Source organism: Aegilops tauschii, chromosome 5 (genome assembly GCF_002575655.3).
Source record: "Aegilops tauschii subsp. strangulata cultivar AL8/78 chromosome 5, Aet v6.0, whole genome shotgun sequence".
Lineage (NCBI taxonomy): Eukaryota > Viridiplantae > Streptophyta > Magnoliopsida > Poales > Poaceae > Aegilops > Aegilops tauschii.
This window is the reverse complement of record NC_053039.3, coordinates 49,633,385-49,661,157: the sequence shown is the minus strand read 5'-3', so window position 1 is coordinate 49,661,157 and position 27,773 is coordinate 49,633,385. Positions and strand designations below refer to the sequence as shown.

The window sequence follows — 27,773 nt, the reverse complement described above, 5'->3', positions numbered from 1 at the left end:
TGAGAGTAACTCTTTATCCCATACATTGTTTAATTTCCCTTCGAATTTACCGAAGGATGAATGCTATGATGATTGTTATGATCCCGTTGATTCTTTTGAAATATCCCTTTTTGATGATGCTTGCTATGCTTGTGGCCAAGATGCCAATATGAATTATGCTTATGGAGATGAACTTGCTATAGTTCCTTATGTTAAACATGAAATTGTTGCTATTGCACCCACTCATGATAGTCCTATTATCTTTTTGAATTCTCCCGACTACACTATATCGGAGAAGTTTGCCCTTATTAAGGATTATATTGATGGGTTGCATTTCACTACTACACATGATGATTTTGATAGATATAATATGCATGTGCTTGCTGCTCATACTTGCAATTTTTATGAGAGAGGAACTACATCTCCGTCTCTCCATGTTTCCAATATGATAAAATTGCAAGAAACTGTTTATACTATGCATTGGCCTTTACTATGTGTGCATGAATTGTTCTTGTATGACATGCCGATGCATAGGAAGAGAGTTAGACTTCGTCATTGCTTGATATATGTTGCTTTGTGCTCACTACTAAATGCCAAATCATTGTTAATTAAAAATGGCTTTGATATACCTTGGGATCGGGGTGGATCCATTACTTGAGGACTATATGCCTAGCTTAATGGCTTTAAAGAAAGCACTGCCAGGGAGACAACCTGGAAGTTTTAGAGAGTCATTTATTTCTGTTGTGTGCTTTTATAAAGTTTAAAAACAAAAAAATATAGAGGGGAACCCAAAACTTTTCGAAAAGGAAAGTGAAAGTGAGAGAGACAAGCATTGTTGAAGTGGGAGAGCTCCTTGAAATTTGTTCATGATCACGGAAACTTTGTGAATCTTGATTACAGAAACTTTTCCACAAAAATAATTATCCCCTTGTACAATTCCATTGTATTATAAAAATAATGTGCCAAGATTTGCCTTTAGGATGTTTACATTGCTTGTTGGTTTGTGCGGTGCAAAACAGAAACTTTGGCTGTAGTGCGCGATTTTACATTTTTTAATGGAACGCCAAATGGTTCTGAAACTTTTTGCAATGTCTTTATATAAAAAAATTATTTTTCCTAATTTTTTCAGAATTTTTGGAGTACCAGAAGTATGGTGAATGTTCAGATTACTACAGACTGTCCTGTTTAAGACAGATTCTGTTTTTGATGCATTGTTTGCTTGTTTTGATGAAACTATCGATTTCTCAGTGGATTAAGCCATGGAAAAGTTATATTACAGTAGCTACAATGCAAAAGAAAAATATGAATTGGTTTGCAACAGTACTTAGAGTAGTTATTTTCTTTATTATACTAACGGATCTTACTGAGCTTTCTGTTGAGTTTTGTGTGGATGAAGTGATCAAAGATCGAGGAGGTCTCAATATGAGGAGAAGGAGGAGAGGCAAGAGCTCAAGATTGGGGATGCCCAAGGCACCCCAAGTAAAAATTCAAGTAGACTCAAGCGTCTAAGCTTGGGGATGCCCCGGAAGGCATCCCATCTTTCTTCAACAAGTATCGGTATGTTTTCGGTTTCGTTTCGTTCATGTGATATGTGCAAATCTTGGAGCTTCTTTTGCATTTAGTTTTCAATTTTCTTTGATGCACCATGCTGGTATGAGATAGTCCATGGTTTATTTATAGAATGCTCATTGCACTTCACTTATATTTTTGAGTATGGCTTTATAGAATGCTTCATGTGCTTCACTTATATCATTTGAAGTATGGATTGCCTGTTTCCCTACACATAGAAAACCGCCAGTTGTAGAATGCTCTTTTGCTTCACTTATATTTGTTAGAGCGTGGGCATATCTTTTGTAGAAAGAATTAAACTCTCTTGCTTCACTTATATCTATTTAGAGAGTTGACAGGAACTGGTCATTCACATGGTTAGTCATAAAATCCTACATAAAACTTGTAGATCACTGAATTGATTCCTTGCAATAGTTTTGCGATATAAAGATGGTGATATTAGAGTCATGCTAGTGCGTAGTTGTGGATTGTAGAAATACTTGTGTTGAAATTTGTCATTCCCGTAGCATGCACGTATGGTGAACCGTTATGTAACAAAGTTGGAGCATGAGGTATTTATTGATTGTCTTCCTTATGAGTGGCGGTCGGGGATGAGCGATGGCCTTTTCCTACCAATATATCCCCCTAAGAGCATGCCCGTAGTACTGTGTTTCGATGACTAATAGATTTTTGCAATAAGTATGTGAGTTCTTTATGACTAATGTTGAGTCCATGGATTATACGCACTCTCACCTTTCCATCATTGCTAGCCTCTTCGGTACCGTGCATTGCCCTTTCTCACCTCGAGAGTTGGTGCAAACTTCGCATGTGCATCCAAACCCCGTGATACGATACGCTCTATCACACATAAGCCTCCTTATATCGTCCTCAAAACAGCCACCATACCTACCTATCATGGCATTTCCATAGCCCTTCCGAGATATATTGCCATGCAACTTCCATCATCATCATATACATGACTTGAGCATTCATTGTCATGTTGATTTACATGATCGTAAGATAGCTAGCATGATGTTTTCATGGCTTGTCCATTTTTTGATACCTTTGCTATGCTAGATCATTGCACATCCTGGTACACTACCAAAGGCATTCATATAGAGTCATATTTTGTTCTAGTATCGAGTTGTAATATTGAGTTGTAAGTAAATAAAAGTGTGATGATCATCCTTATTAGAACATTGTCCCATGTGAGGTTATCAAAATAAAAGTGGCCAAAGAAGCCCCAAAAAAAAGAGGGCAAAGAAGCCTACAAAAAAATTAAAAAAAGGAAAAAAAGAAGAAGAAAAAAGAGAAAAAAATGAGAGAAAAGAGAGAAGGGACAATGTTACTATCCTTTTACCACACTTGTGCTTCAGAGTAGCACCATGTTCTTCATATAGAGAGTCTCTTGATTTATCACTTTCATATACTAGTGGGAATTTTCATTATAGAACTTGGCTTGTATATTCCAACGATGGGCTTCCTCAAATGCCCTAGGTCTTCATGAGCAAGCAAGTTGGATGCACACCCACTTAGTTTCCAGTTTGGGCTTTCATACACTTATAGCTCTTAGTGCATCTGTTGCATGGCAATCCCTACTCCTCGCATTGACATCAATTGATGGGCATCTCCATAGCCCGTTGATTAGCCGCGTCGATGTGAGACTTTCTCCCTTTTTGTATTCTCCACACAACCTCCATCATCATATTCTATTCCACCTATAGTGCTATGTCCATGGCTCACGCTCATGTATTGCGTGAAAGTTGAAAAGGTTTGAGAACGTCAAAAGTATGAAACAATTGCTTGGCTTGTCATCGGGGTTGTGCATGATTTGAATACTTTGTGTGGTGAAGATGGAGCATAGCCAGACCATATGATTTTGTAGGGATAACTTTCTTTGGCCATGTTATTTTGAAAAGACATGATTGCCTTATTAGTATGCCTGAAGTATTATTGTCTTAATGTCAAATGATAGACTGTTACTTTGAATCACTCGTGTCTTAATATTCATGCCATGATTAGATTATGTGATCAAGATTATGCTAGGTAGCATTCCACATCAAACATTATCTTTTTTATCATTTACCTACTCGAGGAAGAGCAGGAATTAAGCTTGGGGATGCTGATACGTCTCCGTCGTATCTATAGTTTTTTATTGTTCCATGCCAATATTCTACAAATTTTACATACTTTTGGCAACTTTTTATACTATTTTTGGGACTAACATATTGATCCAGTGCCCAGTGTCAGTTCCTGTTTGTTGCATGTTTTTTTGTTTAGCAAAAAATCCATATCAAACGGAGTCCAAACGGGATAAAAACTCACGGAGATTTTTTTTGGAATATATGTGATTTTTGGGAAGAAGAATCAGCACGAGACGATGCCCGAGGGGGCCACGAGGCAGGGGGCGCGCCCCAGGGGGGTGAGCGCGCCCCTGACCCTCGTGGACACCCCGTAAGGCGGTTGGTGCCCTTCTTTCGCCACAAGAAAGCCAATACCCGGATAAAAATTGTGTCCAAATTTCAGCCCAATCGGAGTTACGGATCTCCGGGAATATAAGAAACGGTGAAAGGCCAGAATCGAGAGCGCAGAAACAGAGAGACAGATCTAATCTCGGGAGATGCTTGCACCAATCCGTAGATGGATCGCTGGAGCTTGCACACTTTGTTAGCATCCTTTGGATTGATAAAACCTTCGGGTTTCATCATATACAACTCTTCTTCCAGAAATCCATTCACGAATGCAGTCTTTACATCCATTTGCCAAATTTCAGAATCATAAAATGCGGCAATTGCTAACATGATTCGGACGGACTTAAGCATCGCTACGGGTGAGAAAGTCTCATCGTAGTCAACTCCTTAAACTTGTCGAAAACCTTTCACAATAAGTCGAGATTTGTAGACAGTAACATTACCGTCAGCGTCAGTCTTCTTCTTGAAGATCCATTTATTCTCTATGGCTTGCCGATCATTGGGCAAGTCAACCAAAGTCCACACTTTGTTCTCATACATGGATCCCATCTCAGATTTCATGGCCTCAAGCCATTTCGCGGAATCTAGGCTCATCATCGCTTCCTCATAGTTTGTAGGTTCATCATGGTCAAGTAACATGACCTCCAGAACAGGATTACCGTACCACTCTGGTGTGGATCTTACTCTGGTTGGCCTACGAGGTTCGGTAGTAACTTGATCTGAAGCTACATGCTCATCATCATTAACTTCCTCACTAATTGGTGTAGGAGTCACGGGAACTGATTTCTATGATGAACTACTTTCCAATAAGGGAGCAGGTACAGTTACCTCATCAAGTTCTACTTTCCTCCCACTCACTTCTTTCGAGAGAAACTCCTTCTCTAGAAAGGATCCATTCTTAGCAACGAATATCTTGCCTTCGGATCTGTGATAGAAGGTGTACCCAACAGTTTCCTTTGGGTATCCTATGAAGATACATTTCTCCAATTTGGGTTCGAGCTTATCAGGTTGAAACTTTTTCACATAAGCATCGCAACCCCAAACTTTAAGAAATGACATCTTAGGTTTCTTGCCAAACCATAGTTCATACGGTGTCGTCTGAGCGGATTTAGATGGTGCCCTATTTAACATGAATGTAGCTGTCTCTAATGCATAACCCCAAAGCGATAGTGATAAATCAGTAAGAGACATCATAGATAGCACCATATCTAATAAAGTATGGTTATGATGTTCGGACACACCATTATGATGTGGTGTTCCAGGTGGCGTGAGTTGCGAAACTATTTCACATCGTTTCAAATGAAGACCAAACTCATAACTCAAATATTCGTCTCCATGATCAGATCGTAGAAACTTTATTTTCTTGTTACGATGATTTTGCACTTCACTCTGAAATTCTTTGAACCTTTCAAATGTTTCAGACTTATGTTTCATCAAGTAGATATACCCATATCTGCTCAAATCATCTGTGAAGGTTAGAAAATAGCGATACCCGCCGCGAGCCTCAACACTCATCGGATCGCATACATCCGTATGTATTATTTCCAGTAAGTCAGTTGCTCGCTCCATTGTTCTGGAGAACGGAGTCTTACTCATCTTGCCCATGAGGCATGGTTCGCAAGCATCAAGTGATTCATAATCAAGTGATTCCAAAAGCCCATCAGCATGGAGTTTCTTCATGCACTTTACACCAATATGACCTAAATGGCACTGCCACAAATAAGTTGCACTATCATTATTAACTTTGAATCTTTTGGCTTCAATATTATGAATATGTGTATCACTACGATCGAGATTCAATAAACCATTTATATTGAGTGTATGACCATAGAAGGTTTTATTCATTTAAATAGAACAACAATTATTCTTTGACTTAAATGAATAACCGTATTGCAATAAACATGATCCAATCATATTCATGCTCAACGCAAACACCAAATAACATTTATTTTAGGTTCAACACTAATCCCGAAGGTAAAAGGAGTGTGCGATGGTGATCTTATCAACCTTGGAATCACTTCCAACACACATCATCACCTCACCCTTAACTAGTCTCTGTTTATTTTGCAACTCCCGTTTCGAGTTACTACTCTTAGCAACTGAACCAGTATCAAATACCGAGGGGTTGCTATAAACACTAGTAAAGTACACATCAATAACATGTATATCAAATATACTTTTGTTCACTTTGCCATCCTTCTTATCCGCCAAGTATTTAGGGTAGTTCCACTTCCAGTGACCATTTCCTTTGCAGTAGAAGCACTCAGTTTTAGGCTTGGGTCTAGCTTTGGGCTTCTTCATGGGAGTGGCAACTTGCTTGCCATTCTTCTTGAAGTTCCCTTTCTTTCCCTTTGCCCTTTTACTTGAAACTAGTGGTCTTGTCAACCATCAACACTTGATGTTTTTCTTGATTTCTACCTGCCGATTTCAGTATCGCGAAAAGCTCGGGGAATCGTTTTCGTTATCCCTTGCATATTATAGTTCATCACGAAGTTCCAGTAACTTGGTGATAGTGACTAGAGAACTCTGTCAATCACTATATTATCTTGAAGATTAACTCCCACTTGATTCAAGCGATTGTAGTACTCAGGCATTCTGAGCACATGCTCACTAGCTGAGCTATTCTCCTCCATCTTGTAGGCAAAGTACTTTGTCAGAGGTCTCATACCTCTTAACACGGGCATGAGTCTGAAATACCAATTTCAACTCTTGGAACATCTCATATGCTCCATGTCGTTCAAAACATTTTTGAAGTCCCGGTTCTAAGCCGTAAAGCATGGTGCACTAAACTATCAAGTAGTCATCATACCGAACTTGTCAAACGTTCATAACGTCTGCATCTGCTCTTGCAATAGTTCTATCACCTAGCGGTGCATCAAGGACATAATACTTCTATGCCGCAATGAGGATAATCCTCAGATCACGGACCTAGTCTGCATCATTGCTACTATCATCTTTCAACATAGTTTTTCTCTAGGAACATATCAAAAATAAACGGGGAACTACATCGCGAGCTATTGATCTACAACATAGATATGCAAATACTATCAGGACTAAGTTCATGATAAATTAAAGTTCAATTAATCATAGTACTTAAGAACTCCCACTTAGATAGACATCCCTCTAATCATCTAAGTGATCACGTGATCCATATCAACTAAACCATGTCCGATCATCACGTGAGATGGAGTAGTTTTCAATGGTGAACATCACTATGTTGATCATATCTACTATATGATTCACGCTCGACCTTTCGGTCTCAGTGTTCCGAGGCCATATCTGTATATGCTAGGCTCGTCAAGTTTAACCCGAGTATTCTGCGTGTGCAAAACTGGCTTGCACCCGTTTTATGTGAACGTAGAGCTTATCACACCCGATCATCACGTGGTGTCTCGGCACGATGAACTGTCGCAACGGTGCATACTTAGGGAGAACACTTACACCTTGAAATTTAGTGAGAGATCATCTTATAATGCTAGCGCCGAACTAAGCAAAATAAGATGCATAAAGGATAAACATCACATGCAATCAATATAAGTGATATGATATGGCCATCATCATCTTGTGCCTTTGATCTCTATCTCCAAAGCACCGTCATGATCACCATCGTCACCGACGTGACACCTTGATCTCCATCATAGCATCGTTGTCATCTCGCCAACTATTGCTTCTACGACTATCGCTACCGCTTAGTGATAAAGTAAAGCAATTACATGGCGATTGCATTTCATACAATAAAGTGACAACCATATGGCTCCTGCCAGTTGCCGATAACTCTGTTACAAAACATGATCATCTCATACAATAAAATTTAGCATCATGTCTTGACCATATCACATCACATCATACCGTGCAAAAACAAGTTAGACGTCCTCTACTTGCTGTTGCAAATTTTATGTGGTTGCTACGGGCTGAGCAAGAACCGTTCTTACCTACGCATCAAAACCACAATGATTTTTCGTCAAGTGTGATGTTTTAACCTTCAACAAGGACCGGGCGCAGTCACACTCGATTCAACTAAAGTTGGAGAAACAGACACCCACTAGCCACATGTGTGCGAAGCACGTCGGTACAACCAGTCTCGCGTAAGCGTACGCGTAATGTCGGTCTGAGCCGCTTCATCCAACAATACCGCCGAATCAAAGTATGACATGCTGGTAAGCAGTATGAATATTATCGCCCACAACTCCTTGTGTTCTACTCGTGCATATAACATCTACGCATAGACATTGCTCTGATACCACTGTTGGGGAACACGGTATTTCAAAAAAATTACCTACGATCACGCAAGATCTATATATGTGATGCATAGCAATGAACGGAAGAGTGTGTCCACGTACCCTTGTAGACCGAACGCGGAAGCGTTAAGTAACGTGGTTGATGTAGTCGAACATCTTCGCGATCCAACTCAAGTACTAAACACACGGCACCTCCGCGACCTGCACACGTTCAGCTCGGTGACGTCCCTCGTACTCTTGATCTAGCTGAGGCCGAGGGAGAGTCTCGTCAGCACGACGGCGTGATGATGGTGATGATGAAGTTACCGACGCAGGGCTTCGCCTAAGCACTACAACGATATGATCGAGGTGGAAATCTGTGGAGGGGGGCACCACACACGGCTAAGACAATTGTCAACTTGTATGTCCTAGGGTGCCCCCTGCCCCCGTATATAAAGGAGCAAGGGGAGGGGGTCGGCAGCCTCATAGGGTGCACCCCAAGGGGGGAATCCTACTCCTACTAGGAGTAGGTTCCCCCTTTCCTAGTCCAATTAGGAGGGGAAGGAAAGAGGAGGAGGGGAGAAGGAAAGAGGGGGCCGGCCCCCAAGCCCTAAACCAATTTGGTTTGGGCCTAGGGGGCGCGCCCCACAGCTCCCTTGCTGCCCTTGATGTCTACTACACAACCTTATTCTTGTAGACGTTGTTGGGCCTCCAAGTGCAGAGGTTTGTAGGACAGTAGCAAATTTCCCTCAAGTGGATGACCTAAGGTTTATCAATCCGTGGGAGGCGTAGGATGAAGATGGTCTCTCTCAAGCAACCCTGCAACCAAATAGCAAAGAGTCTCTTGTGTCCCCAACACACCCAATACAATGGTAAATTGTATAGGTGCACTAGTTCGGCGAAGAGATGGTGATACAAGTGCGATATGGATGGTAGATATAGGCTTTTGTAATCTGAAAATATAAAAACAGCAAGGTAACTAATGATAAAAGTGAGCACAAACGATATTGCAATGCGTTGAAATAAGGCCTAGGGTTCATACTTTCACTAGTGCAAGTTCTCTCAACAATAATAACATAACTGGATCATATAACTATCCCTCAACATGCAACAAAGAGTCACTCCAAAGTCACTAATAGCGGAGAACAAATGAAGAGATTATTGTAGGATACGAAACCACCTCAAAGTTATTCTTTCAGATCGATCTAATCAAGAGTTCGTACTAGAATAACACCTTAAGACACATATCAACCAAAACCCTAATGTCACCTAGATACTCCAATTTCACCTCAAGTATCCGTGGGTATGATTATACGATATGCATCACACAATCTTAGAGTCATCTATTCAACCTACACAAAGAACTTCAAAGAGTGCCCCAAAGTTTCTACGGAGAGTCAAGACGAAAACGTGTGCCAACCCCTATGCATAAGTTCACAATGTTACGGAACCCGCAAGTTGATCACCAAAACATACATCAAGTAGACCACGTGAATATCCCATTGTCACCACAGATAAGCACATGCAAGACATACATCAAGTGTTCTCAAATCCTTAAAGACTCAATCCGATAAGATAACTTCAAAGGGAAAACACAATCCATTACAAGAGAGTAGAGGGGGAGAAATATCATAAGATCCAACTATAATAGCAAAGCACGCGATACATCAAGACCGTGCCGAATCAAGAACACGAGAGAGAGAGAGAGAGAGCGAGAGAGAGATCAAACACATAGCTACTGGTACATACCCTCAACCCCGAGGGTGAACTACTCCCTCCTCGTCATGGAGAGCGCCAGATGATGATGATGGCCACCGGTGAGGGATCCCCCCTCCGGCAGGGTGCCGGAACAGGGTCCCGATTGGTTTTTGGTGGCTACAGAGGCTTGCGGCGGCGGAACTCCCGGTCTAGGTTATGTTCTGGAGGTTTTTGTATATATAAGAGGTTTTGGCATTGGGAACAAGTCAGTGGGGTCTCCGAGGCGGCCACAAGGTAGGGGGGCGCGCCCAGGGGGTAGGGCGCGCCCCCACCCTCGTGGGTGCCTCAGGACTCTTCTGGCCCATCTCTGATGCTCCGTGGGCTTCTTCTGGTCCAAAAATAATCTCCATCAAATTTCAGGTCAATTAGACTCCGTTTGGTTTTCCTTTTCTGCAAAACTCAAAAACAAGGAAAAAAACAGAAACTGGCACTAGGCTCTAGGTTAATAGGTTAGTCCCAAATATCATATAAAATAGCATATAAATGGATATAAAACATCCTAGATGGATAATATAATAGCATGGAACAATCAAAAATTATAGATACGTTGGAGACGTATCAAGCATCCCCAAGCTTAATTCCTGCTCATCCTCGAGTAGGTAAATGATAAAAACAGAATTTTTGATGTGGAATGCTACCTAACATAATTATCAATGTAATTTTCTTTATTGTGGCAAGAATATTCAGATCCATAAGATTCAAGACAAAATTTTAATATTGACATGAAAACAATAATACTTCAAGCATACTAACAAAGCAATCATGTCTTCTCAAAATAACATGGCCAAAGAAAGTTATCCCTACAAAATCATATAGTCTGGCTATGCTCTATCTTCATCACACAAGATATTTAAATCATGCACAACCCCGATGACAAGCCAAGCAATTGTTTCATACTTTTGATGTTCTCAAACTTTTTCAATCTTCACGCAATACATGAGCGTGAGCCATGGACATAGCACTATAGGTGGAATAGAATGGTGGTTGTGGAGAAGACAGAAAGGAGAACATAGTCTCACATCAACTAGGCATATCAACGGGCTATGGAGATGCCCATCAATAGATATCAATGTGAGTGAGTAGGGATTGCCATGCAACGGATGCACTAGAGCTATAAGTGTAAGAAAGCTCAAAAGGAAACTAAGTGGGTGTGCATCCAACTCGCTTGCTCACGAAGACCTAGGGCATTTTGAGGAAGCCCATCATTGGAATATACAAGCCAAGTTCTATAATGTAAAATTCCCACTAGTATATGAAAGTGATAACATAGGAGACTCTCTATCATGAAGATCATGGTGCTACTTTGAAGCACAAGTGTGGTAAAAGGATAGTAGCATTGCCCCTTCTCTCTTTTTCTCTCATTTTTTTTGGGCCTTTTCTCTTTTTTTTATGGCCTCTTTTTTTCGTCCGGAGTCTCATCCCGACTTGTGGGGAATCATAGTCTCCATCATCCTTTCCTCATTGGGACAATGCTCTAATAATGATGATCATCACACTTATATTTACTTACAACTCAAGAATTACAACTTGATACTTAGAACAGAACATGACTATATACGAATGCCTCCGGCGGTGTACCGGGATGTGCAATGAATCAAGAGTGACATGTATGAAAATCATGAACAGTGGCTTCGCCACAAATACGATGTCAACTACATGATCATGCAGAGCAATATGAAACTGATGAAGCGTGTCATAATAAACAGAACGGTGGAAAGTTGCATGGCAATATATCTCGGAATGGCTATGGAAATGCCATAATAGGTAGGTATGGTGGCTGTTTTGAGGGAGATATATGGTGGGTGTATGATACTGGCGAAAGGTGCGCGGTATTAGAGAGGCTAGCAATGGTGGAAGGGTGAGAGTGCGTATAATTCATGGACTCAACATTCGTCATAAAGAACTCACATACTTATTGCAAAAATCTATTAGTTATCGAAACAAAGTACTACGCGCATGCTCCTAGGGGGATAGATTGGTAGGAAAAGACCATCGCTCGTCCCCGACCGCCACTCATAAGGAAGACAATCAATAAATAAATCATGCTCTGACTTCATCACATAACGGTTCACCATACGTGCATGCTACGGGAATCACAAACTTTAACACAAGTATTTCTAAAATTCACAACTACTCAACTAGCATGACTCTAATATCATCATCTTCATATCTCAAAACAATCATCAAGCATCAAACTTCTCATAGTATTCAATGCACTTCATATGAAAGTTTTTATTATATCCCTCTTGGATGCCCATCATATTAGAACTAAATTCATAACCGAAGAAAATTACCATGCTGTTTAAGACTCTCAAAATAATATAAGTGAAGCATGAGAGTTCATCTATTTCCTCAAAATAAAACTACCGCCATGCTCTAAAAAGATATAAGTGAAGCACTAGAGCAAATGACAAACTACTCCGAAAGATATAAGTGAAGATCAATGAGTAGTAGAATAATTATGAAACTATGTGAAGACTCTCTAAAATTTAAGAATTTCAGATCTTCATATTTTATTCAAACAGCAAGAAAAAAATAAAATAAAATGACGCTCCAAGTAAAACACATATCATGTGGTGAATAAAAATATAGCTCCAAGTAAAGTTACCCATGAACGAAGAAGAAAGAGGGGATGCCATCCGGGGCATCCCCAAGCTTAGGCTCTTGGTTGTCCTTGAATATTACATTGGGGTGCCTTGGGCATCCCCAAGCTTAGGCTCTTGCCACTCCTTATTCCATAGTCCATCAAATCTTTACCCAAAAATTGAAAACTTCACAACACAAAACTCAACAGAAAACTCGTAAGCTCCGTTACCATAAGAAAATAAATCACCACTTAGGTACTGTTGTGAACTCATTCTAAATTCATTGGTGTAATATCTACTGTATTATAACTTCTCTATGGTTCATACCCTCCGATACTACTCATAGATTCATCAAAATAAGCAAACAACACATAGAAAACAGAATCTGACAAAAACAGAACAGTCTGTAGTAATCTGTATCAAACGTATACTTATGGAACTCCAAAAATTCTGAAATAAATTGGTGGACGTGAGAAATTTATCTATTCATAATCTGCAAAAATAATCAACCTAAAATCACTCTCCAGTAAAAAATGGCAGCACATCTCGTGAGCGCTAAAGTTTCTGTTTTTTATAGCATGATCATAAAGACTTCACCCAAGTCTTCCCAAAGGTTCTACTTGGCACAAACACTAATTAAAACATAAAACCACATCTAACCAGAGGCTAGATAGATTATTTATTGCTAAATAGGAGCAAAAAGCATTGGGTTGCCTCCCAACAAGCGCTAACGTTTAACGCCCCTAGCTAGGCATGATGATTTCAATGATGCTCACAAAAAAGATAAGAATTGAAACATAAAGAGAGCATCATGAAGAATATGACTAGCGCATTTAATTCTAACCCACTTCCTATGCATAGGGATTTTGTGAGCAAATAACTTATGGGAACAATAATCAGCTAGCATAGGAAGGCAAAACAAGCATAACTTCAAAACTTTAAGCACATAGAGAGGAAAATTGATATTATTGCAATTCCTACAAGCATATATTCCTCCCTCATAATAATTTTCAGTAGCATCATGAATGAATTCAACATTATAACCAGCACCTAAAGCATTCTTTTCATGATCTACAAGCATAGAAATTTTATTACTCTCCACATAAGCAAAATTCTTCTCATTCGGAATAGTGGGAGTATCATAAGAGACTCGAATACTATAAATTGTTTCCACATTAAAAGAGTAATGTTCAGAAAAAGGGTAATCATAATCATGAAAAGTTTTATAAATATAATCATTGCTACTTTTTATAGCATAAGTGTCATCACAATAATCATCATAAGTAGCAACTTTGTTCTCATCATAATTAATTGAAACCTCTTCCCAGATAGTGGAATCATTACTTAATAAAGTCATGACCTCTCCAAATCCACTTTCATAATTATCACAATAAGATTCAACATCCTCCAAAATAGTGGGATCATTACTTCCTAAAGTTTACACTCTTCCAAACCCACTTTCATCCATATAATCATCATAAGTAGGAGGCATGCTATCATCATAACAAATTTGCATATCAAAACTCGGGAGGCTAAAAATATCATCTTCATTAGACATAGAATCCCCAAGCTTGGGACAAACATTAATTAAAGCAAATAAATTCTCAAACATGTCATTCTCATCAAACATAGCATCCCCAAGCTTGGGCCTTTTCACATCATAAGCATAATCACTCTCATCATTAATAGTATGGATAGCACCAATAGTATAGCAATTATCATCATCACAATGAGTAGTAGGAGCAACATCATTTGGGAGGGATACCTTTCTACCTTTGCTTCTCCATCTTTTCTTTTTCTTCTTCACATCATGTGTGGGTTTAACCCTCTCTTTTGAGATCCTTATTAATGAGATTGGTTGGCCCCTCCTCGTTACCTGATTCGTCATAAGAAATAATAGGAGGATATTGGGAAGTCTCTTACCTTTCATTAGTATTCTCTTCATCTTCTATTTGTTTTCTTATCCTTATGTAATTGGCAATATAAGGATTTTCAATGCAATTCACCGCACAATACATAAAAATTTCTTCTAGATCAAAATCAAGAAATCTATCAAGATTAAATTTTGGAATACCCTCAGTTATACATTTCATTTCTTCATACCCCAAAAGAAGACTAAGCTCTTTATGATGCTCAAGGGTAATCAAGTTATCACAATTTTTGGACACGATTTGATCATGAAACAAATAGCATTGGAGCTTTAAATGACCATGTTCATTGCAAAGTTCACAACGATGGCGATAAATATTGAATCTTTCAGCACAATCATCTAGCCTTTCTTGCAACCATTTAGTTTCCAAATACTTATGCCTCTTGCAAAATCTATCTTCCCTATTTGGTGTGTACTTGTAAGCACCATGTATTCCACAAAAGTTGACATGCTTATAAGAGACATTTTCATCATGACTAGTGCAATCATCATTAGTACTGTGGATATTCAAAGAATTCGTACTAACAACACTGCAATCATGCTCATCATTCAAATATTTAGTGCCAAACATTCTAATGCATTCTTCCTCTAACATTTTGGCACAATTATCGGAATCCTTATTCTCATGAAAGATATTAAAAAGATGAAGCATATGAGGCACCCTCAATTATATTTTTTGTAGTTTTCTTTTATAAACTAAACTAGTGATAAAACAAGAAACAAAAAGATTCGGTTGCAAGATCTAAAGATATACCTTCAAGCACTCACCTCCCCGGCAACGGCGCCAGAAAAGAGCTTGATGTCTACTACACAACCTTCTTCTTGTAGACGTTGTTGGGCCTCCAAGTGCAGAGGTTTGTAGGACAGTAGCAAATTTCCCTCAAGTGGATGACCTAAGGTTTATCAATCCGTGGGAGGCGTAGGATGAAGATGGTCTCTCTCAAGGAACCCTACAACCAAATAACAAAGAGTCTCTTGTGTCCCCAACACACCCAATACAATGGTAAATTGTATAGGTGCACTAGTTCGGCGAAGAGATGGTGATACAAGTGCAATATGGATGGTAGATATAGGTTTTTGTAATCTGAAAATATAAAAACAGCAAGGTAACTAATGATAAACGTGAGCACAAACGATATTGCAATGCGTTGAAACAAGGCCTAGGGTTCATACTTTCACTAGTGCAATTTCTCTCAACAATAATAACATAACTGGATCATATAACTATCCCTCAACATGCAACAAAGAGTCACTCCAAAGTCACTAATAGCGGAGAACAAACGAAGAGATTATTGTAGGGTACGAAACCACCTCAAAGTTATTCTTTTGGATCGATCTAATCAAGAGTTCGTACTAGAATAACACCTTAAGACACATATCAACCAAAACCCTAATGCCACCTAGATACTCCAATGTCACCTCAAGTATCCGTGGGTATGATTATACGATATGCATCACACAATTTCAGATTCATCTATTCAAACCTACACAAAGAACTTCAAAGAGTGCCCAAAGTTTCTACCGGAGAGTCAAGACGAAAACGTGTGCCAACCCCTATGCATAAGTTCACAATGTTACGGAACCCGCAAGTTGATCACCAAAACATACATCAAGTAGACCACGTGAATATCCCATTGTCACCACAGATAAGCACATGCAAGACATACATCAAGTGTTCTCAAATCCTTAAAGACTCAATCCGATAAGATAACTTCAAAGGGAAAACTCAATCCATTACAAGAGAGTAGAGGGGGAGAAACATCATAAGATCCAACTATAATATCAAAGCTCGCGATACATCAAGATCGTGCCAAATCAAGAACACGAGAGAGAGAGATCAAACACATAGCTGCTGGTACATACCCTCAGCCCCGAGGGTGAACTACTCCCTCCTCGTCATGGAGAGCATCGGGATGATGAAGATGGCCACCGGTGAGGGATCCCCCCTCCGGCAGGGTGCCGGAACAGGGTCCCAATTGGTTTTTGGTGGCTATAGAGGCTTGCAGCGGCGGAACTCCCGGTCTAGGTTATGTTCTGGGGGTTTCTGTATATATAAGAGGTTTTGGCATTGGGAACAAGTCAGTGGGGTCTCCGAGGCGACCACGAGGTAGGGGGCGCGCCCAGGGGGTAGGGCGTGCCCCCCACCCTCGTGGGTGCCTCGGGACTCTTCTGGCCCATCTCTGATGCTCCATGGGCTTCTTCTGTTCCAAAAATAATCTCCGTCAAATTTCAGGTCAATTGGACTCCGTTTGGTTTTCCTTTTCTGCAAAACTCAAAAACAAGGAAAAAACAGAAACTGGCACTAGGCTCTAGGTTAATAGGTTAGTCCCAAATATCATATAAAATAGCATATAAATGCATATAAAACATCCTAGATGGATAATATAATAGCATGGAACAATAAAAAATTATAGATACGTTGGAGACGTATCAGCCCTCTATATCCACTAAGGCCCATGAAGGCCCATTGACCCCCCCGGGGGGTTCCGGTAACTCCCCGGTACTCCGGTATTTATCCGGTGACCCCCGGAACCTTTCCGGTGTCCGAATATAACCTTCCAATATATCAATCTTTATGTATCGACCATTTTGAGACTCCTCGTCATGTCCGTGATCTCATCCGGGACTACGACCAACCTTCGGTACATCAAAACACATAAACTCATAATACCGACCGCCATCGAACGTTAAGCATGCGGACCCTACGGGTTCGAGAGTTATGTAGACATGACCGAGACTCATCTCCGGTCAATAACCAATAGCGGAACCTGGATGCTCATATTGGTTCCTACATATTCTACGAAGATCTTTATCGGTCAAACCGCATAACAACATACGTTGTTCCCTTTGTCATCGATATGTTACTTGCCCGAGATTCGATCGTCGGTATCTCAATACCTAGTTCAATCTCGTTACCGGCAATCTCTTTACTCGTTCTGTAATGCATCATCCCGCAACTAAATCATTAGTCACATTGCTTGTAAGGCTTATAGTGATGTGCATTACCGAGAGGGCCCAGAGATACCTCTCCGACAATCGGAGTGACAAATCCTAATCTCGATCTATGCCAACTCAACAAACACCATCGGAGACACCTGTAGAGCATCTTTATAATCACCCAGTTACGTTGTGACATTTTATAGCACACTAAGTGTTCCTCCGGTATTCGGGAATTGCATAATCTCATAGTTATAGGAACATGTATAAGTCATGAAGAAAGCAATAGCAACAAACAAAACGATCATCGTGCTAAGCTAACGGATGGGTCATGTCAATCACATCATTCTCTAATGATGTGATCCCGTTAATCAAATGACAACTCATGTCTATGGCTAGGAAACTTAACCATCTTTGATCAACGAGCTAGTCAAGTAGAGGCATACTAGTGACACTCTGTTTGTCTATGTATTCACACATGTACTAAGTTTCCGGTTAATACAATTCTAGCATGAATAATAAACATTTATCATGATATAGGGAAATATAAATAATAACTTTATTATTGCCTCTAGGGCATATTTCCTTCAGTGACAAATGAAACATAGCTCCAAGTGAGGTTACCGATAATGTTGGAGACGAAAGAGGGGACGCCTTCCGGGGCATCCCCAAGCTTAGTTGCTTGGATCTTCCTTGAATATTGCCTTGGGGTGCCTTGGGCATCCCCAAGCTTAGGGTCTTATCACTCCTTATTCTCTTCATATCGACATCTCACCCAAAACTTGAAAACTTCAATCACACAAAACTTAACGGAACTTTGTGAGATAGGTTAGTATGATAAAGAGCAAAACATTTCACTTTTGGTACTGTCAAAGACAAGATTCATAATTGTTCTCACACAATGCCTACTGTATCGTATCATTTCCACAATTTATATTGAGCAATATAAGCCATAGAAACTAGAAAACAAGCAAACTATGCATTGAAAACAGAATCTGTCAAAAACAGAATAGTATGTAGTAATATGTACTCAAACCATACTTTTGCTACTCCAATAATTATGAAAAAATCAGGACCGCATGAGAAATTGGTACATTAAACTTCTGAAAAAATAATAAAGTAAAAATCACTCTTCCGTTAAAAATAAGAATTATTTTCATGAGCGCAAAAGTTTCTGTTTTTCAGCAAGATCAAATCAACTATCACCCAACATGATCCCAAAGGCTTTACTTGGCACTTTATTGAAACAAAAGCAATAAAACATGATCAATACAGTAGCATAATCATGTGAACACACAAAAACAATAGGTAAAAGTGTTGGGTTGTCTCCCAACAAGCGCTTTTCTTTAATGCCTTTTAGCTAGGCATGATGATTTCAATGATGCTCGCATAAAAGATAAGAATTGAAATGTAAAGAGAGCATCATGAATCACATGGCAAGCACATTTAAGTCTAACCCACTTCCTATGCATAGGGATTTTGTGAGCAAACAACTTATGGGAACAAGAATCAACTAGCATAGGAAGGCAAAACAAGCATAACTTCAAAACTTTCAACACATAAAGAGGAAACTTGATATTATTGCAATTCCTACAAGCATAAGCTCCTCCCTCATAACAATTTTCAATAGCATCATGAAGAAATTCAACAATATAACCATCACATAAAGCATTCTTTTCATGACACAAAAGCATAGAAAATTTATTACTCTCCACATAAGCAAATTTATTCTCATGAATAGTAGTGGGAGCAAATTCAACAAAATAACTATCATGGGATTAAAAATTAAAATCATGATGACAAGTTTCATGGTTATCATTATTCTTTATAGCATACATGTCATCACCATAATCATCATAGATAGGAACTTTGTTGTCATGGTCAATTGGAACCTCTTCCAAAATAGTGGATTCATCATTAAATAAAGTCACGACCTCTCCAAATCCACTTTCATCAATATAATCATCATAAATAGGAGGCATGCAATCATCATAATAAATTTCTCATCAAAACTTGGGGGACTAAAAATATCATCTTCATCAAATATAGCATCCCCAAGCTTATGCCTTTGCATATCATTAGCATCATGGATATTCAAAGAGTTCATACTAACAACATTGCAATCATGCTCATCATTCAAATAATTTGTGCCAAACATTTTATTGACTTCTTCTTCTAACAATTGAGCACAATTTTTTGATCCATCATTTTCAAGAAAGATTTTATAAAGATGATCAAAATATGATGCAACCTCAATTCCATTTTTTATGTAGTTTTCTTTTATAAACCAAACTAGTGATAAAACAAGAAACTAAAAGATTCAATTGCAAGATCTAAAGATATACCTTCATGCACTCACCTCCCCGACAATGGCGCCAGAAAAGAGCTTCGTTGACGGGATGTGAGTGCTGCTTACCTAACCTCCCCGGAAACGGTGCCAGAAAAGAGCTTGATGTCTACTACGCAACTTTATTCTTGTAGACTCGTGTTGGGCCTCCAAGCGCAGAGTTTTGTAGGACAGTAGAAATTTTCCCTCAAGTGGATGACCTAAGGTTTGTCAATCCATGGGAGGCGTAGGATGAAGATAGTCTCTCTCAAACGACCCTGCAACCAAATACAATAAATCTCTTGTGTCCCCAACACACCCAATACAATGGCAAATTGTATAGGTGCACTAGTTCGGCGAAGATATGGTGATACAAGTGTAATATGGATGGTAGAAATATATTTTTATAATCTGAATAAATAAAAACAGCAAGGTAGCAAATAGTAAACGGGCACAAAAACGGTATTGCAATGCTTGAAAATGAGGCCTAGGGTCCGTACTTTCACTAGTGCAATCTCTCAACAATGCTAATATAATTTGATCATATAACCACCCCTCAAAGTGCGATGAAGAATCACTCCAAAGTTCCTATCTAGCAGAGAACATAAGAATAAATTGTTTGTAGGGTATGAAACCACCTCAAAGCTATTCTTTCCGTTCGATCTATTCAAGAGTTCGTACTAAAATAACACAAAGCTATTCTTTCCATTCGATCTATCCTAGAGTTCGTACTAAAATAACACCAAAGCAAATTCATATTAGTAATACTCAATCCAACACAAAGAAGTTCAAAGAGTGCCCCAAGATTTCTACCGGAGAAACAAAGACAAGAACGTGCATCAACCCCTATGCATAGATTACCCCAATGTCACCTCGGGAATCCGCAAGTTGAGTGCCAAAACATATATCAAGTGAATCAATACGATACCCCATTGTCACCACGAGTATTCAATTGCAAGACATATATCAAGTGTTCTCAAATCCATAAAAGTATTCAATCCGATAACAACGAAATCTCAAAGGGAAAAACTCAATTCATCACAACAAGATAGAGAGGAGAAAACACCATATGATCCGACTATATTAACAAAGCCCGCGATACATCAAGATCGTGACATCTCAAGAACACGAGAGAGAGAGATTAAACACATAGCTACTGGTACAAACCCTCAGCCCCGAGGGTGAAATACTCCCTCCTCATCGTGGTGGCCGCTGGGATGATGAAGATGGCCACCGGTGATGATCTCCCCCTTCGGCAGGGTGCCGGAAAGGGTCTAGATTGGTTTCTCGTGAATACAGAGCCTTGCGGCGGCAGAACTTCTGATCTAGGTTAACTTCTGATGGTTTCTCTATTTATAGGATTTTTGGCGTTGGTTTCATGCTAAGATGGGCCTTGAGGTGAGCACAACCCACCGGGGCAAGCCAGGCCGCGCGCCCTGGTGGGTTGTGCCCTCCTCGTGGCTCTTCTGGCCCTCCCTCGAAGCTTTGGGGGTCTCTTTTGTTCCAAAAAAATCATCAAAAAGTTTCAGCTCATTTGGAGAACTTCCATTTCTGCACAAAAAACAACACCACGGTAGTTATGCTGAAAACAGCGCCAGTCCGGGTTAGTTCCATGCAAATCATACCAAAACCATATAAAATTGTTATAAACATGACATGAATACTTCATAAATTATAGATACGTTGGAGACGTATCAACACTCCGTGTTACAACAGATGATTTCAGACGATATAATCACAAAGTATAACAGACAAGTTTGGGTCGATTCAATATGATCGTTCTTCTAACATCATACCCTCAATGTTGTTTTAGGACTATCGTTACACTTAACGATATCCTAAGATCCGGAAAACGTGATCACCAACAACACTTGAGCCAGTCTTAGAGGCGAGACATATTGTTTACCATTTATCATTTGACACGTGCATATGAGTTTTTATGGGGAAACGTAGCATGCAATTTCAAAAAAAATCCTACGCTCACGCAAGATCTATCTAGGAGATGCATAGCAATGAGAGGGGGAGAGTATGTCTACGTACCCTCATAGACCAAAAACGGAAGCATTTAACAACGCGGTTGATGTAGTCGAACTTCTTCTTGTTCCGACCGATCAAGCACCGAACATACGACAGCTCCGAGTTCTGCACACGTTCAGCTCGATGACGCTCCTCGAACTCTTGATCCAGCAAAGTGTCGAGGGAGAGTTCCATCAGCACGATGGCGTGGTGACGGTGATGGTGAAGTGATCCGCGCAGGGCCTCGCCTAAGCACTACGTGAGTATGACCGGAGGCGTAAACTATGGAGGGGGGCGCCGCACACGGCTAACAATTGTTGGTGTGTGTTCTAGCGGTGCCCCCCTCACATATATATAGGTTGGAGGGGAGGAGAGGCAGCAAAGGGGGCGCCCCAAGTAGGAGGAATCCTACTTGGGGTCCTCCCAATTCAGCCTCCCCCTTACCTATTCCTATTCGGAGTAGGAAGGGAAGAGGGGGAAGGGGGAATCCTCTTCCCTTTTTCCTTTCCTTCTCCAATTTTGCCAGCCCATATGGGGGTGCACCAGCCCCTTTGTGGCTGGTGTGTTTCCCCTCTTGGCCCATAAGGCCCATATCTTTTGCCGGGGGTGCCCGGAACCCCTTCCGGTGACCCGATAAGTACCCGGTGCATACCGATGCACTTCTGGTGTCCGAATACCGTCATCCTATATATCAATATTTACCTCTCGATCCGGTGTCCGAATACCGTCATCCTATATATCAATACTTACCTCTCGACCATTTCGAGACTCCTCGTCATGTCCGTGATCTCATCCGGGACTTCAAACAACATTCGGTCACCAAATCACATAACTCATATAATACAAAATCATCATCGAACGTTAAGCGTGCGGACCCTACGGGTTCGAGAACTATGTAGACATGACCGAGACACCTCTCCAGTCAATAACCAATAGCGGAACCTAGATGCTCATATTGGTTCCTACATATTCTATGAAGATCTTTATCGGTCGAACCGTTATGACAACATACGTTATTCACTTTGTCATCCGTATGTTACTTGCCCGAGATTCAATCATCGGTATATTCATACCTAGTTCAATCTCGTTACCGGCATGCATCATCCCGCAACTAACTCATTAGTCACATTGCTTGCAAGGCTTATCATGATGTGCATTACCGAGAGGGCCCAGAGATACCTCCCCGATACTCAGAGTGACAAATTCTAATCTCGATCTATGCCAACCCAACAAACACCTTCGGAGATACCTGTAGAGCATCTTTATAATCACCCGGTTACATTGTGACGTTTAATAGCACACAAGGTATTCCTCCGATATCCGGGAGTTGCATAATCTCATAGTCAAAGGAATATGTATATGACATGAAGAAAGCAATAACAATAAAACTTAACGATCATTATGCTAAGCTAACGGATGGGTCTTGTCCATCACATCATTCTCCTAATTATGTGACCCCGTCCATCAAATGACAACACATGTCTATGGTTCGGAAACTTAACCATCTTTGATTAACGAGCTTGTCTAGTAGAGGCTTACTAGGGACACATTGTTTTGTCTATGTATCCACACATGTATCAAGTTTCGGGTTAATACAACTCTAGCATGAATAATAAACATTTATCATGATATAAGGAAATATAAAATAACAACTTTATGCCTCTAGGGCATATTTTCTTCAGTTTTCCATCGAATCGCATATTCCAGAATCATAGTAGTTATAGCATGAAATATAAACTCTTAATTATAAATAACGAAAATATAATAATACAATACTTGCCTGTAGGGCACATTTCCAACAATCTGCAAATGCACCCTCTCTACGAGGCTTTGAAAACCGTAATAGCCACTCGTAGCTTGTAGAGAGATCTAAACACCGCTGAAGCAACATCAGTTGGAGCATCACCCCGTGCAGTACATGCTTGCAAACCATCATCACTAGTTTAGAGGGTTGGAGAAGACGAACCATGCCACAGAACAATACAGAAGAAGATGCTGAAGTTGTCACACAAATATTCAACCAATAGCTCTCCTTGAAAGACGCACCAATTGTCAAGATCCCAAGGGAAACAACAGATCTGGTGACAGAAACTTTCACAGTCTTAGTCGACGCACGATCGGACATTGTCGAGGTATGGAGAGATCCAATAGACCTTATTCCAACATGTCATCGCCGCCGCCACCTCGTTAACGTCGTCGGGGAAACAAAAACCTATGGGAAGGAAAATAAATAGATGGGCCCTCATTCCTCTTGCCGCCGACTAGACCGTCGGACGGCGAAACTGAAGGGGCCAAAGGGGCGGCGTGTAGGGAACTTGTGGCGGCGGCTAGGGTTGGGAGTCTTTTCGTGTCTCCAAACACCCTCTTTGTGTCTAGGGTTTCTATTCCAGATAAAGCAATGACGAAGAGTTACATGAGTGGACGTTGGGGTTTGTTGAAAAGATGAAGAGGTGGATCTATAGTGTACTTATGCTTTTAAGAAAGCTCCTTCAAATTCTAAATTGGAAGTCATTTAGAATTCAAGTCCTGACACTGATGTTCGATTTTTCTTGGATTTATTCCAGGCCATCCAACGATGTGCGTTTAGTGGGAGGTGACGTTCCGTCGATTACGAAGGCGTCAGTGACAAACTTCGTCATATGTATTGTGTTTAAAAAAAAGGACGCCGATAAGTCCCGAACGTCAAGATTTGACCATGGCAAATCGAACGATTTTTGCGGCAACTTATAATTTTATCATTTCCGAAAAAAAAAGCTCTTCCACATGTCAAAAAAAAAACACTTCCAAATTTGAATTCATTCCCCGTGTGGACAAACAAAAGGAAAGTATTCACTCCCATTGGTCACCCGGGCCCACCAAACCCGCGGTCCCACATGTCATGCCCACACACCACACCCAGACCCAAAGTCCAACCCAAGTCCTGACCCGGTGTATAAACCCCGACCACCAAACCCTAGCCTTTCCCCCTCTTTGATGCTCTTCGTCCCGCGCCAGGTAGCACTCGCCTCCCTACCCTCCATCCCCGCCGCCGCCGCCGCCATGGCCAAGGAGGAGGCCAAGAAGGAGAAGAAGAGCAAGAGCAAGGGGGCCGCCGCCAAGGCCTCCCCCGCCCCCGACGCGCGGGTCCTCGCCGCTGTCGCCGCCTTCCTCGAGTCCAGCGGCCTCCCCCGCACGCTCGCCGCCCTCCAGTCCGAGGCCAACCTCGAGGTACGCCACGCCACCTCTCTCTCTCTCCCAGACGCATCCGCGTGTATTGTCATTTCGGTGGGAGATTATTACGTCGGGAGGCTGTGAATTGGCTACTTCCAGGGAGATGCTTGGAGGTCGTCGCCGGTGAACCTGGAGGACGCGGTTTCCAAGTTGTTGGAATCAAGGTACCTCTGTCACGAGAGATCCTTCGTTGTTGTTAAATTGCTTCTGTTGGTGAGCTATGCTACCCTGGAAACTGGAATTGCTGACTTTTAATGCAATTTGGTTGTTGTGTGCAGCGTTTCTGCTCCAGGAGCTGATATTGCCGCCGGCAATGAGCAAGGTAGCTGCATCTTTGTTTGTTATGAGTTGTCCTGGTTTGGTTGTTGACCTTGTATTCCCTTTTGATTGGTGCTTACTTGAATTTGTTGATGCAGAGAAAACAGATGATGCCGTAGCAGAGGAGAAAGGTGCGGGCAAGAAAAAGAAGAACAAGAAAGGCGGTGCTGAAGTTCATGAGTCTGAGAGTAAGGCAAGTGAGCCCTCTGCCCCTGAAAAGCCCAGCGAAAAGGCGGATGATGAGACTAAAGAAAAGAAACGGAAGAAGAAGAAGGATAGCTCATTAGCGGGGGATGATGGCGAGGCAAATGCTGTAGTGAAGACTGATGATCAGAAGACTGATGGCAAGAAAAAGAAAAGCAAGAAACAGGAAGATAATGAGGATGTTGAAGCTAGGTTGGAAAAGGTGGAATTAGCAGTAAAAGCCAAGTTAGAGGCGGCAGGGAAACTCAAGGATCATGACAAGAAATCTGGAGAGGATGAACCTAAGACTCAGAATGATGAGGCTAACGAGAATGGTTTGAGTGATGGTGCTCCTCTGGATAAGGGGAAGAAAAAGAAGAAGAGTAAATCAACTTCTGAGACCTCAGATAAGACTGATGCAGGAACTGCACCTGCCGAGGCCGAGGTGAAATCTAATGGTGCCAGTGAAAATAATAATGCTGTAGGAGAAGGGAAAGATGTCAATGAGAAGAAAAGTAAGAAGAAGAAAAAGAAGTCAGGTTCTGAAGAAAATGTTCAGGTAGAAGATAAACAAGTTGCAGGGAAAGATTCAGCTCCCAAACCAGATGATCAAAACAAGACTGCGATGGACATTGAGAACGGAGAAGATGGAAAGGCTTCAGCTGATGATGCAGTTGTTAGCAAGAAGAGGAAACTGGAAGAAGTTGAAGGAAGCAAACCCCCTGCCAAAGAAGATATCACTGCCACCGAAGATGATATGAAGGAGCCCAGCACCGCATCGAAATCAAATAAAAGGCAGAAACTTTCTGAGGTATGATGTTTGCTGCCTCTCCAATTGCGTGTGATGTTTAATATCTCTCCAATTTCTTTGAGCATTGCTTGTTTGTCAGTTTGTCACGTCACAGTTAATCACCCTGACAGTTGAAAGTCTCAACCGTATTTTCTGGTAGCTTCTTACATTCTCTTACATGAAACCTTATTTAGTCTTCTTATATATTATGTAGGTAATTGTATCTATTAACATTATCATGCTAAGTCTGTACATATTTGTGTTAGAATTTGTATATATATTGCTAATACCGAAAGTACTTATTATTGTTGTTGTTGTTCCTGTTATCATTATTGTTATTGTTATTATTTTGTACTAAGAAATATGTTTCAGTTAGAAGCTACCGGTAAGTAAAAGTTCACTACCCAAGAGGCTGATGTGACCACTGACCAGTGGTACTTGCTATGATAATTTTCTAGGGCTTTTAGGATATGCTGACCTCTCAGTATTGATAATTATCTTTTGCTTGATGTTCTGAAGATAAAGCTTGCATAAGCATTCTGAGAATTGGCTAGATCTTGATTATCCATGTCTTGTTCATTCACTGCAGCCTAAAATTGCATTCCAACGGGTAAAGACTGAAGGTATTAAATTTGCTGATGAAAGACTACAAGATAATTCATATTGGGCCAAGGTACTTACTGTTGGAAGATATCTCCCTGAGGTTTATTGATCATAAGCTCATAGCAATTCGAGCATTTCTCAATGATGCTAAACTTGCTTGGTTGATCTGTACTTATCTCCTCACAGGGTGGTGCCGACTCTGGGTACGGTGCAAAGGCACAGGAGATTCTTGGACAAGTTAGAGGAAGGTTGGAGACTTGCTCTTGTTTTCTTTGTATTTTGCTGAATTCTGTACTGCTGAACATGGTTTCATGATTGGTGTTCAATTCTTTTTGCAGGGATTTTAGGCACGAGAAGACCAAGAAGAAGCGCGGAACCTACAAGGGTGGGTTCATTGATCTACAAACCCACTCGATTAAGTTTAACAATTCAGATGACGAGTAATCGCATTGTTGGTGCAAGTCGTGCGCCATTTTCCATTCTTGCCCTCGTTACTCGGTCAGTCTTGCTGAAAGGAAGAAGTGAAGGCATGCCTGCTTTGCAGCGAAGAAGCGAAAACATTGAATTGTTGTATCCTGCCCTTTTTGTTATGCCGCATGCTCTGTTAAGTCATCAGAATTTTGTAATGGACTCAGTGGGAGGTACCATTTTGGCCATGCCAATGGGAAATGAAATATTACTACATAGTATCGTTTTACTCGCTGTCATGCCTCTTGCAGCACCTGCCAGTCCCTGGTTTGCTGCACTCTTTTACATCAGACTGATCAACTTTCAACTGAGGCTGTTATTTTTGAAAGAAAATATATTCTATTTTTATTTTATATTTTGAAAGGAAACCAGGGACAGGTGTAGCTAGAGGATATAATGTTATATTCTGTTAGTACTAGCAGGATATAATTTTT

The 27,773-nt window shown here is 40.7% G+C and overlaps 1 protein-coding gene across 1 annotated transcript; it reads left to right on the top strand.

Moving 5' to 3' along the window:
- Nucleotides 1-24,705: 24,705 nt before the first annotated feature.
- Nucleotides 24,706-27,568, top strand: LOC109761652 (uncharacterized). Its single transcript, XM_020320472.2, has 7 exons — nt 24,706-24,974; nt 25,077-25,141; nt 25,256-25,299; nt 25,394-26,289; nt 26,858-26,941; nt 27,058-27,119; nt 27,210-27,568. The coding sequence occupies exons 1-7, from the start codon at nt 24,741-24,743 to the stop codon at nt 27,313-27,315; spliced, it is 1,491 nt and encodes a 496-aa protein (XP_020176061.1). The 5' UTR covers nt 24,706-24,740; the 3' UTR covers nt 27,316-27,568.
- The last annotated feature ends 205 nt before the right edge of the window (nt 27,569-27,773 follow it).